General features: G+C 39.7%; 1 protein-coding gene across 1 annotated transcript; it reads left to right on the top strand.

Annotated features, from left to right (window-relative positions):
• Nucleotides 1-4,315: 4,315 nt before the first annotated feature.
• Nucleotides 4,316-12,909, top strand: LOC310905754 (ashwin; the record flags this gene model as incomplete). The annotated part of the gene is made up of 4 exons (XM_083854428.1): nucleotides 4,316-4,453; nucleotides 6,329-6,495; nucleotides 8,853-9,225; nucleotides 11,378-12,909. 4 exons carry the CDS (start codon nucleotides 4,316-4,318, stop codon nucleotides 11,432-11,434), a joined length of 735 nt encoding a protein of 244 aa, XP_083710554.1. The 3' UTR covers nucleotides 11,435-12,909.
• Nucleotides 12,910-13,761: the final 852 nt, after the last annotated feature.

Below are 13,761 nucleotides of genomic sequence, written 5' to 3'. Positions count from 1 at the left end.
TGAGAAACGACGCTCACTTTTAAAAGTTCTATTAAGCTTTAACAAAATACAACAAAAGAGCGAATAATGAGTAAGAGCAGCTCCAGCAGTCTCCGTGACCAGCAGCCACGTGCTCATCTACAAAATGGATGCGCTGCTTTTTCTTGGCCCCGCTCAAAGTCTTGTCACTCAACTCCTTCTCTGCCGCCTATTGGTGGAGAGTAGTGTCTTACAATCTGATTGGAGGACAGCTGTTGCTATAGTAACAAGCCTGCCCGCCCCAAATGCCTCGACCCCCAAGGCGTCCCTGTGACAAAAACGTGAGGGCGAGAAAGAGGACTATGGGAGGACTTATCAAAATACCATAACTATACATCTACGAAACTTCTTCTGATATATACATAATATATACCCCTTAATTGTGAGAGCCAACCATCTCATTACTCCTCTATAACATCTATATATCTATATATCTCTCTCCATATATATAGTTATCCTATAATTTGTATGTATTTTTTATATATATATATATATATGCTTTCCATTCGGTGAAGGTTTTTTTTGTTGTTGTTGTTTTTGTTTTTGTTTTTGTTTTTCTTTTTGTTTTTCTTTTGCATGTCATTTCATCCATATCCTCTCCTCTGTTTCTTTGGGTTTGTTTCCTGCACTTGGGATTTCAGTATGGCTAATTTTAGCAAGTTTTGGTCCTTTTCACCATAACTAATTTCATGCCAATCCATTTGCTTGTAGTCACTCCATTTCCAAATTTTTTTTTTTTTTTTTTAATTGCATTTGATTTGATCATATTTTCTTTCCAGAGTGTTTGTAACACTTTCTCTTCTGTTTTCAAGATTTCATTTCCTTTCCTGGAAGGAAGAGTTTTGCTTCCAGGAAAGGAAATGAAATATTGTGATTTCGATGAGGATCAATTCAGCAAGCTTTGGTCCATACCCATGCATTTCATGGTATCCCATGCCATTTGATTGTTTTCCCTTCAGTTAAGATTTTTCTTTTCATTAACCGTGGCGTGTCATACATTTCTTCTCTTGCCTTTTCTCTTTTTGTTTGAAATTTCTCCTGATTCTGGGATTTCTTTAAGGCGTGTTTGTTTGTTTGGTTGGTTGGTTGGTTTTTTTTTCACTGCAGTTGATAGCATCCCATGCCATTTGATTGTTTTCCCTTTGGTGAAGTTTTTTTTTTTTTTTTTTTCCTCCATTAGCCATGCCATTCCATTCATTTCTTGTCCATATATATATATAAACTCTGAGGGGTTTTTTTAATATATATATATAATATACTATTATATATAAATAAAATAGTTGTGTTTTACATATATATATAAAATATATAAACCCCTCAATTACTATATGTTAAAAATATAAATTACTTGTCAGTAGAATTGCCTTCTTAAAATTTAGGGCTTGACATGCATCAGTGACCTAGGAGGAGGTTAACAAAACTTTGCAAGAATGGTGTGCTACTGATAATGGACACAAAGAATGCAGACTTCATGGGTAATGAATATATTTGGCAGAATTCCCAATATAAGGAAGAAACTGGCAAAGCCTGCTCAACTACTCCGCTGAAATCAGCTCCGAATGGGTAAAAGGTAATTTCAGCAGGGGGAGAGTCACGATCACTGGCTCACGGCCACCGACCCAAGAAACCCAGTGGCTCAAGAAAAGAGAAAGACTGATAGTGTGGGCTAATTAGCATGAGAAGTGAGGGAATCATTGACCAATAGAAGACTAATTAATGAAAGAACGATGTAATTTATAGCCAATGAGCATTAACGCCTTTGTTTGCTAAGATATATAAATGGTAAATTTTGATGGTCATCATGCTGGCTTTATGGATTTGCTGCCCATCTCAGAACTAATTCAGATATCACAGAAATAATTCAAATATGTCAATTTTCTGTGTGGATTGTCCTCTTGCACACTGGGTGAAAGAAGCTATTTTGGGACAACACATACAGCTAAAGAACAAAGTAAAGCAGAATGTATCAGAACTGATTTAAAGCTCTCTTTTTCTAATTGTAAAATCTTAAAAAGAAAAATAATAGAAAATGATACCTGGTATCGTTTATTTAAAATTACCCCATTGCGTTAACAAAAAAATTACAAAAAGCCATTCTGTGAAATGCAATGGGATCATTCAACAAACCTATGAAAACAGTATAGCTCCTTAAAATTCTATCCCTTTCAGAACTTTATTGTGAGAGGACATGCTTTGGTTAATCAAAGAGGAACTATAATTTTGGGTACAAATGCCTACAAAGTAAGAAGTAACATAAGAAAAATCACAGGGTAAAAATCTTAATCAGTACAACTCATTGGGTTAGGAAGGATATGTTTCTGTGAGGCAGAACTTATAAGGCACTTTAGGAAAAGAGAGATGATCCCTGTAATTTACAAGAAAGTAATTTCATTCATTGAAATTAGCACCCAAACACAGGAGGAACATTCACCCTAGAAGCTATATTCATTTGCAAAATTACTTGAGTTCAGTTTGCGACATAATTTGCTGAAGTGAGAAATGAATGAGAAAATGCAAATAGTACTAGTCTATAGCTGTGAACTTACGGGGCACAGAACTATAAAGTTGGGGCTTTGGGCAGCCCTGGCACCCAGCCCGTGCTCCCCCTTGGATGCAGCTTCCCTGAAGAGAAGAAGCACAAGGGAACAATGATAGATACTGCCAGGAGACGCTTTTGAGGAAGCCATATGGTATAATGTTACTACTTACTTGTACACTTAAATGATTTTTAAATATTGAAAATTTGAATTTATGCCGTTTGAAGTGCTGCATATATGTAGCTCTAATATGATACACATAGTCATATCTGCAACTCCTTCCTCGTGGATACTTTTATTCTGTTTCATTGTCGCATGTGCCTTGCAATTTTGTAAACTGTATCAAGTACTTCAAATTACCTTGTAATTTTATGTAACAACTACATGGTTATTTACACGTGTAACCATTTGTAATTCCCTATTCTGCTTTTAACACGTAAAGGGGTGACAAACTCCGATGGGCAGGCAGCTATTGTGCTTTGGAATTACAAAGCAACTTTTGTTGTTGCCAATCAAGCAGCGTTAACCAGTGGGTGTCGCAGCTATGGGCAGGACAGAGATCATGTTTAATTCTGTAGCAAATTTCCGGCATGTAGAAGCACAAAGCGTTGATAATCTTGTATGCTGACAGAATGACAATAAAATGGATGTTCTCCCGATTCCATGCTATCACCTGGGGGTTCACCTCACCTTATACCTAACTCCCTCAAAGGGCAGAGAAGCCTTGCAGAGAAATTCAGACAAATTAGAGAGCTGTGTAATAACTAGCTGTGTGAAGTTCAACAGGGGCAAATGCTGGATTCTGCACCTGGGATGGGACAACCCTGGATGTATGGAGAGACTGGGAGACAAGAGGCTGGAAAGCAGTGCCATGGAAAGGCAACTGGGGGTCAGTGCCAAGTTAAACATGAGCCAGCAGTGCCCTGGCAGCCAGGAGGGCCAACCCTGTCCTGGGGACATCAGGGACAGCATGGCCAGCCGGGCAAGGGAGGGGACTGTCCCCTCTGCTCTGCTCTGGAGTGGCCTCACCTCGAGTGCTGGGGGCAGTTTTGGGTGCCACAATATAAAAAAGACATAAAGCTATTGGAAAGCATCCAAAGTAGGGCCACGAGGGTGAAGGGCCTTTAGGGAAAGCCGTGTGAGGAGTCGCTGGTGTCACTTGGTCTGTTCAGCCTGCAGAGGAAGAGACTGAGGGGAGACCTTAACACAGTCTACAGGCTCCTCATGAGGGGCAGTGCAGGGACAGACCCCGATCTCTCATCTCTGGTGACCAGTGACAGGACCCAAGGGAATGGCCTGAAACACTGGCCAAAGGGCGATTTAACTTGGATACCAGAAAAAGGTTCTTCACCAAAAGGGGGTCAGGCATGGAACAGGCTCCGCAGGGAAGCGGCCACAGCACTGAGCCTGACAGAGCTCAACGCGCATTTGGAAAACGCTCCCAGACACGGGGTGTAACACTTGGGGCTGTCATGTGTAGGGCCAGGAGCTGGACTCCGATGATCCTTGTGGGCCCCTTACAACCCAGCAGACTCTGTGCGTTTCCCCTGACCCAGCTGCCCCGCGGAGCGGCGCCGCCCCGGCAAGGGCGCACCCCCGGCTCCCGCTGTCCCCGCCGTCCCGGCCCCTCTGTCCCGGCCCCTCTCTGTCCCGGGCCCGCTCCAGCCGTGACGCCAGCGCGGCGCGCGGCTGCTCTGGAAACACGTTTCCCTCCGCGCGCGGGGTTGTGGGAGTCCGGGAAGGGGCCGCCGGGGGAGAAGATGGCGGCGCAGGGAAGAGCCCGGGCGGGCGGCGGAGGTGGCGGGGAGGAGTGCGGGTCTGGGCGCTCGGAGGCGGAGCTGCTGCTGCTGCACCCGGAGCTGCTCTCGGAGGAGTTCCTGCGGCTCACCCTGGAGCAGGTGCGTCCGGGGAGCCGGGCCGGGCGGAGCGGCGGCCCCTGAGGCGGGACGAGGAGAGTCGCGGCGCTCAGGGAAGAGCAGGCACCAAGTCGGTGCTCTGGACACCACGGACTTGCAGAGAGGAGGCTCTGACGCGGGAGATGACTCCGTGTTAGTAAAGGGGCTGTGCTTGAACACCGAGGGTGCTAAAGAGCAATTTGCCCAAATCGAGACAGTGTCTGCATACAGTAAAACTGGCTGTGGAAGGATGAGCTTTACACTGTTGAAGTTGCCGCGTCCACACGCAGTGTATCCTGCTGTAGGTGACCCTGCCTTGGCAGGTCGGTTGCATTAGATCATCTCCGGAGGTCCCTTCCAAACCTCATAATTCTATGAGTTAAAGAAGTGCACCCTATGTAAACAGTCAAGCTAATAACTAATGCTTAAACATTAAAACTTGATAATTGAAAAATAATTGAGTTTGAAAGTGAGTTATAAGCACTTTAGGACCATACAAAGCTTTGGTTGATGTTGTTTGGAATACTAGTTACTGCCTTGGCTGAAAATTTCAGGTGCATGAAACAACAGTAATCAAAGTTTCAGGGTTTTGTATAAGCTCAAAGAATGTTTATATGCTTTTTTTCCATACAGCCTGTATGGACAGATTTCAGGCCAACATCAGAAGTCATGAAGTGTTGCCAGAACAGGTAGTGGCAGAGGCTTGACCTGCTCTTGGTGACCTCAATTTATAGGATAGTGTTTTGGTTTTTTTTCTCATTCCATAAATTTGGCATAAATTCCATAAATTTTTCTCATTCCATAAATCATGCCATAAATTTGGCGTGAGGTACCAAGAAATGTTCACAACCCGATAGATACACAATTAAAAAGAAAACTGTTCTAACTGATGGTTCCTGGAATCACAGAATAGTTATGGTTAGAAGGGACCTCTGGAGATGATCTTGTCCAACTCCTCTCCCAAGGGAAGGTCTGCAAGAGCAGGAACACATCCAGGTGGGTTTTGAATGTCTCCAGAGAGGGAGACTCCACGATCTCCCCAAGCAGCCTGTTCCAGTGCTCTGCCATCCTTAATATAAGGAAGTTCTTCCTTGTGTTGGGATGAAACTTACTGGGGAAGAAAGCACAGCTCTACATCTATAAGTTTGACTTGCATTATACTCTAGCTGTCTGCTTTCTGGAAGTGTAAAAAGAGCTTTGGTATTGTAGTTGGATTCAGGGAAGTGTGTTTAAGAGTGCATGAAAATATCAGCCATCAACAGTATGTCTATCATTACTTTTCCCTTTTTTGGCTGCTATTTTCCTTGGGAAAACTTGCAATATTTTTGGGAGACAGGGGCTGCAGGGTTAATCTATGTGGGCAAAAGTGAGTAAGTGCCCAGTGCTGGTAACAGCTGGATCCATATGTCTCTGTTGAAGAAAGCTGCCCATCACACCCCAGAATCTGAAGCAGAGTTGCTCATGGTACCTGTGCTCAAATGCGCTTAAAAGAAAGAGGAGCAAACACTTGGGAGCAGGAGACTCCAAAGGACATACAGGAGAAAACACATGAGGAAACATGAAGAAATGCACTTGCAGGTGGTGGAAAAAGAAATGACTATTCACTGACTAAAACATCCCGTGTTTCCCATTGCCTCACTGAAGGGACAGGCTGAGTGTAATGCACACAGAAAATGAAGGAAATTGTCAGTAGGAAGGTAGGAGCACTGAGCAGTTCATGGCCTCTCCCAGCTGACCACCCCAGCCATCCCTTTACTTCTGGAACCCTGACCCAATATAATACTTTACAGTGGATTTTGAAATAAGAAATCGTGCCACTCGGATGGTTGGACATTGAATTTGTCATAAAAATAACAACTCTTTTTCTGTTCCCCACAGAAAAATATATTAGTTGAAAATGATGTAAAGATGGACAAAGATGGGCTCACTGATCTCTATATTCAACATGCCATTCCCCTGCCTCAGCGTGACTTGCCAAAAAGTAGATGGGGGAAAATGATGGAAAAGAAAAGACAGCAAAATGACTTGAAAAGTGAGAATAAAAGGTAATATAGCATTATTGGGCCAGACTTGGATAATTTAGGACAAAGCATTTAGTTTAATCTTTGCTTGACTAATAAAGCTTGTACAGCTTTTGGATATTGTTGCAGTTTACAGAGGATGCCATGTTGGCTTGCCTGTGTCAGAAGTATTAGATTCTACTCCTGCAAAAATAGAAAAAAGGGGAAGATTTTTTTTTCCTTTTGTCATCTAAATGTTGTTAGTGCTATCTAGCTTATAGTGCTTTTTTTCACACAACCATCTTTCTTATACATCCCCTTTAAGTACTGAAAGCCTGCAGTGAGGTCTTCCTGGAGCCTTCTCTCTTCCAGGATGAGCAGCCTCAACTATCTCAGGCCTTTCCTTATGATCATTTTTGTGACCCTCCTCTGGAACTGCTCCATATTTTTGCTCCAGAGGCTCCAGATCAGGATGCAGCACTCCAGGTGGGGTCTCACCAGAGGAGAGTAGGGGGCACAGAATCACTTCCCTTGACCTGCTGGCCACGCTGCTTTGGACATGTTTGGCTTTCTGGCCTGCAAGCAAATGTTGCTGGCTTGTGTCCAGCCTCTCATCCACCACTATCCCCAAGTCCTTCTCAGCAAGGCTGCTCTCAATCCCTTCACCCCCAGTCTGTATTGATCCAGGGAATTGGTATTGTTCTTTCATCCCCCAGCTGATAAATTATTTGTTGATAAGATTGTGAGCTATTGGTAGATTTCAAGGTACTTTATAATGAGGAGAAAGGAAGTATTTTTTGTTTCACTGTATAATTGCTAATTAATAATTGTGTTTGCGATGTTGAAGGAAAAGCCTTTTTAACTATGTTTGCTCTTGAACAAGGGTGGCCTACTCCATCTAGAGTAAAGGATGCATGCTGCAGCAATTTTGTGTGTCTGTTTCAAAAGTAACATCTGCTTTCTGAAAGAAATATTCTGCCTTGTTTTAAAAATCTTTCAGTTTATATTTGCTCAGAAAGCAAAATCTGCTTCAAAAGTTTGTTTTACTGAATCTTTTCACTCAACCTTCCCCCTGCCCAGGACTTTGACATGTGATATGCATGAATGGTGTTCTGATATGTTCAGCAGTAAATCCTAAGGAAAGGGGTGGATGGAAATTCCTTATTTCTTCAGTATTGCAGCTTGTTGATGTCTTGAGTCTCTTTTAGCTTTACTGAGGTTTCAAGCTGTGAAGAGCTAAACAAATTCTGTCAAGCGATTTGGGGTTTTTTAGGGGTTTTTTTCATTTTTTTTTTTAAATTGCAGCAGTGGCTAAAATACCGAGCAGTCTTTTGTCAGGTTTATTTTCCGTGTGCATAAGAGGTTCTAGTATCTCAGTTTGTTTACATCTGTGGACTGGAGGATGGAAGTGTGAGGTTCGTGTTTGGGTAGGAAACAGTGTGCTCTAATAGATGCAAAAGAGCTTTTTATCACAACTGAAAACTGAAGTTTTTAAACAGGAATATTATATTTCTTAATGGTGGTTTGGGGTTTTTATTTGTCAAATCTTCACTTTCCAAACACTTTCTCTTTGTCATTCTTAAGCATTGCATTTTTAAAACTCTGAATTCATATAGTGTGAGTTATGTTAACTTTGTACTTTATTTTTTTCTCAGTCAAGATGTTTTCTGATAATTCTGACTACACATAGACTTAAAGGCACAAACTAATGTTATTAAGTGTTATAAATGTTATAAAAATTATTTAAACTAATATTAAATAATAAATAATAAATAGTAAATAGTAAATAATAAATAATAAAAAAATGTCATTAATTCCACTTAGGGTTCCTGTTCAAATAAAACTTATTTTAAAAAGGTGTGGGTTTTTTCCTTAATGGCTAACAGTCTTTTGGGCTTACCTTAACATTATGATTTTGGATAAGAGTGGAAACAGGGAAATTTAGAAGTATCAGAATATGAGATGCTGTTCCTGCAGGTAAGGCAGCACACTCTTTCTTAAATACTCATCTTTGGAAATACTTAACACTTACTATCTCTGTAGTTACTCTAGAATAGCTACAGTGATAGAAGCACAGTGCCTTTGGTTGTACAGATGTAATTATCTGGTTAGACAGTTCCTCACACAACTCTTGCTGAGGAGCACTGGTCCTCACACAGCCCCCTGTGCCTTTATATTTTGGAAGTGACTTTTATTGCTTTTTATTTACATATATGTAAGTGTATATAAGTATATTTTTTTTTTATGTAAGTTTGGAGCATCCCAGAGTTTAATATGAATATTTTGGGATATGTATTTACTTTAGGTAGGATAAAATTAATTTTCACTACTCATGTCATGGGTATGCCATTTTTTGGTCATCTAACCTATGTTTCTGAGAATTTTATGATTTGTATTTCCAGTGTCACAACAGCGGAAGGTTTAAGGAAACGGCCATTAATTGTATTTGATGGCAATTCAACAAGCACAAGCATCAAGGTGAAGAAGACGGAGAACGGACCTGCCGATCGCCTGAAGCCTCCTCCGGCTGGAAGCACCACCAACACAGTCAGAAGATTATCAGTTCCTTCAAATGCCTCCACGTACATTTCAGCTTCCAGTTTGTCAGAGGACGCTAAACTGGGAGTAAAGAATAATGAGGCTCAGCAGAACAGTATTTCAAAGACTGACAGCAGTGTGTTGACTGGTCTGAAGGTTTACCCTTTGTCTCCAATAGCAGGAACTACTGTTGTGAAGTTAAAGAGGTCTGTTCCAAAAGAGGAATCCGATTTGCCGGTATGTTTGCGCAGTATCTTGCAGCTTTTTTTTCTTTTTAATTGAGATTTACAGGAGCTAAAGTTAGAGCCTTGCAAGAATTTTCAGGATGATTTTAATTTGGGGTAACAGCAGAGTATTTAGACACAGACAAAAGCATAGCTAGTTTGGGAAATATCAGAATGGAAGAAATTTGTACTTGTCAATAGGAAGCTTCTGTGTTGTGTAGCTGGGAACAACAAACAGTGGTTAGTCTTGACAATGGTGTGATCACAGGGCTTGTCAGTGAGCAAGGAGCAATGGGCCATCTCTTAAAATCATGCCACAATATAGAGATAGATCTTAACACTTGTGCTGTATTCCTTCATGATACAAATGAAGTTTTCACGTTTTCACTGGAATATGGGAATATCTGGAATAAATCTGGGCTTCAAAGGAAGAAATAGATGTATCTGTTCTCAGCTGAACTGCAGAGGGAGCTTTAGATATACAGTGTGCAGTTACATTGATTAGAATTTTCGCAAGACATGACACTGAAATTTGTTTTCTCAATATTGCCTCATGAGATGCAACAAAATATTAATAAAATATTGACATTAATATTAATAAAAATATTAATGTCTTTAAAAATCCTTTAATGAAGAATGCAGGTAATATTCTTCTGCATGGGTTGGTACATTCCATCAGACTTCTGTTAAACCTGAGTACCAAAACATGGCTGTTGTGATAGACAGCTTTAGCAGCTTTTAAAGAATCATGGCTGAAGCTCTGAGTAGAACTTATGCTTGAGAGGTGTGTTTCCTACTACCAGTGTTACTAACTTCTTTCAGTATTTAGAATTCTTCCAAATATTGGTCAGATCTGAACTTACAGAGCTTTTGAAACTTGTTTAGTATACACCTCACAGTTTTTTGTATTTAATTTGAATGTTCTGTAGACACAATGACATTTTTAAGCACCACTGTATGACTGACACTCAGAATCTGTGACCTCTGACATTTGATTTCCTATGTTAGCCACAGTTTAGGTTGTTCCAGGTAATACCCATAGGTTCAGTCATACCTTAGTTGATGCTGGTTAGCTGTGTGGAGTTAGGCAAGTGTGTCCTGTGGATGTTACTTTACCATCTGAAATGAAAGAATGTGCTATTGAATAGTAAGTGATGCTGTCAGGAAGAATCAGTGTACTTGACAGATGGCTGTATAAAGCCTGATCTATTTTTAGTGTAATGACAGTGAAGACAATTGTGTCTCCAAGCAATTGACTGTTCCTTGACTTTCAAGAAAAAAATAATTAATAGCACAGAACTCTCCCTATAATCTTTGAGTTTAATTCCCTTAAACCTTTCAGTGGTTGCAGTTCACATGATTCCTGTAAATAAACTAACACTGAAAGTCTTTTAAAGAGAAGAGAGATCTGTAGATTGTGGTCTCTGAACCGGTGTGTTTCACTATGTTCTTGAAAACTCATATACCTGTTTTCACTCTGCTTATGTGAACTATTAAAGCTCCAATTTTTCAGATTTTTTTTTAATTATTACTATAGATGATGAAAGGGATTTATTTCACCATTTCATTTGCCATGCTTTGCTTTGGACTTTCTTGATTTTTACAGGTTTCTTTGGGCAGGGAGACTTGAAAGATTGGTTCATCTGAGGCTTTGGAAATTATTTCTCTTCTTTTTATCCAAGTCATTACAAAGGAAGACTAAATTTTCTTTTTCTTTTTTTTAAATGTTTTTACTATTTGACAAAAGTAAATTGGTTTCTTAGTTGTGTACTGTTTTATTTCTTATACAATTCCATTTCAACTAGTATTATAAGAAGACAACCTGAAATAACTTCAGAAGTATGTTTTGAAACTCCAATATATACCTGTTTCTAAGCTGCATAACTGAAAGAAATTTTTGAATATTTAATAATATTTAATTGTAGGTTGCTGAAACCAAAACACATGTATGATTTGCAGGTAGTTTAATTCATTGGCTCTATTTTTATCTTCACCAGAGAAGTTCTGTGATATTTAGCTTTCCCCACAAGATGGCAATAGAAAGCTGTTGTAGTAGCCTGTAGCTGAATACTGTAATAGTACCAGATTGAAATATGTCAAATTAATGACTGACTCCAGTTTGCACAGTATATCTAAGAATAATGATATATTTCCTTGTATTCCAGAATGACCTAAAGCCTTCGGAAGCAAAGAAGAAAATCCAGCATGTTACATGGCCATGAAGTAGCTAATGGTGCTTGAAACATAAATATTACTTCCGTATTTTCAAATAGATAGGTCATATTTAAACAGTTTAAATAAAATTATTTTAAGATTTACAGACTTACAGAGATTCAGATTGCTGTGAAGTTTTAACACATTTAACAGCTCCCTATTGTAAAGCTGGAGTCACTATCACCAGTCACCTTAAAAGTATCCACTCTTGTACACCAAGTAGTAAATTACTTCTTTAAAAGGTGGTGATAATACACTATACTAAACCTCCCACTCTTAGTTTTCAAGATTATTATAGTTCATCTCCTCCATGTCACTGTGATTCACACATTGTTTCTCTAAGAATCAGTTTTATTCCACATCTGGTTAAATAGTTAAAATAGCTATTGAAATTTAGAGTCATCCCTAGAGCCTTCTTGGCCTTAAAAAGGTAATTAATTTAGGTGAGAAAACTGACCATTCTGCTGATAAGATAGTCTACAGATTTTTTTTTTTCCTTTTTGTTGCACAGGAGTGTAGAATTTGCAGTGCAAGTTAGGTTGGTAATAAGAGATGAACTATTTTAACAGCATTACTTCAAATTGAAGTTTGTCTTGATATATGAAAAAAGGAATGCACAGATGGAAATATGTGACTGTTTGATATGAAACTTCGAGAGGAAGTAGTGAATGGATTAGTGCCGTGTTCTCGTAAGTACACAGGCATATTTTATACATGCATAAGTGTAAAAATGTGCCAATGTAGCAAATTTGATTGTTTTCCTGGTTACAATCATGCTTTAAAAATATCGGAAAAACCAGTGGAATGCAGACCAGTGCTTTCTCAGCTTACAGACAGTTGGAGAGGGACATGGATAGGAAGACGAAAGTACCTTGAGAGCATTAACACATGTAATTGCACTCTAGAAAAACCCCACCAACCTGTTTTCCCTTCCTTTGATAATTTAAAATAGATTTTTGATTTCTGTGAAATTTGGTGTTTCATTTGGATTATCAGCAGTGCCTCACAGGGCAAAAATCCAATTAAGTTGATGGAAACATTTTTATTAAAACTCATTGGCTCAGGGTGAAGCCGGTTTAGATCAGTTTTAGATATGGATGGTAAATAAGAATAATAACAGTGCTCCCAGACTTGGTAAAACAAAAAAAGAATCAACTTCTGAATCCACTTAGTTAACCCAGTAAAAGAAGCTCAGTAGAGATCTGAAAGCTTGTTTACATTTTTAACACTGGTTTGAATTGAAACCAAAAACTGTAGCTTAGTTCTTTACAGAAATTCTCCATTCACTATTATGATGTAAAAGGCACTTCTCAAATGCTGTAAAATGGTAAGAATGTGTGTTTTTAAATGGTGTGCTGTTTCTCTTTTACTAAACACTTGTGCAGTTTTTGTACTTGAGTACAGGAAACTTTAACGTAATGTACATTTTATATGTAAAGACTTGTCTTTTAAGTAGCCTTATCCTATTTAAATAAATTAAATTAAAAGCAAACAGTGCTGCCTTTTTTGTGTGATGCAATTAAACTTGTTCATTTTATATAGTTGTATTTTAGTAACTTGAAGTGATCAGCACTTAAAGGGTAGAAGGGTCAGTAGCTGCTTTGCAGCCATAGCAGCAGTTAAGAATTGTGTGAAGTGCTATTTTTTCCACTTGTATAACAGTCTGATGGGAATTCTGTTTTATGGTTGGCTTCTTGTCAGTGGTCTAGAGTCTAGTATGTATTTTTGTGTAATCCCAGTTGCTAGGAGCATGTGTGTGTTGATATGTGTTGAGGGATATACAGAACTGCACTGGAATAATGGCATGATGCTGTTGTGTGGTAGCAGTCCCGTTTCTAGGCTGGGATGCTTTTCAGCTTTGCCATGTTTCACCTACCTTTCTCCAAATCTGGGGCCATTTTGCCATCTGTCGTAGCACTTGGGAGGCAAGTGCAAGCTGTGCTGCTCCTACTGCCTTCTTAGAATCATCAGGGTAGGGAAAGACTTCCAAGATCATCGAGTCCAACCTTCAACTGAATTCCACATGCACGCTAAGTTGTATCACAAAGCACCATGTCTGTTTTTTTTTGAATACTTCCGGGGATAGTGGATGACTCCACCATTTCCTGGTAGCCTGTTCCACTGCTTTACCACATCCAGTCAAGAAAATTTTCCTAATACCTGGCCTGAACTTCCCTTGGCAAAATTTGAGGCTGTTTCCCCTTGTCTTATCGCAAGCCTCCTGAGAGAAGAGGCCAAGCCCCACCTTGCTGTGATCTTTCAGGCAGTTGTAGAGAGCAGTAAGGTCTCACCTCAGCCTTCTTTTCTCCAGGCTAAGCAACTCCCAGCTTCAGCC

Source organism: Zosterops lateralis, assembly GCF_965231275.1.
Source record: "Zosterops lateralis genome assembly, chromosome: 2".
NCBI classification, from domain to species: Eukaryota; Metazoa; Chordata; class Aves; order Passeriformes; family Zosteropidae; genus Zosterops; species Zosterops lateralis.
Note: the sequence above shows the minus strand (reverse complement) of the source record. Positions and strands in the feature narration are given on the sequence as shown.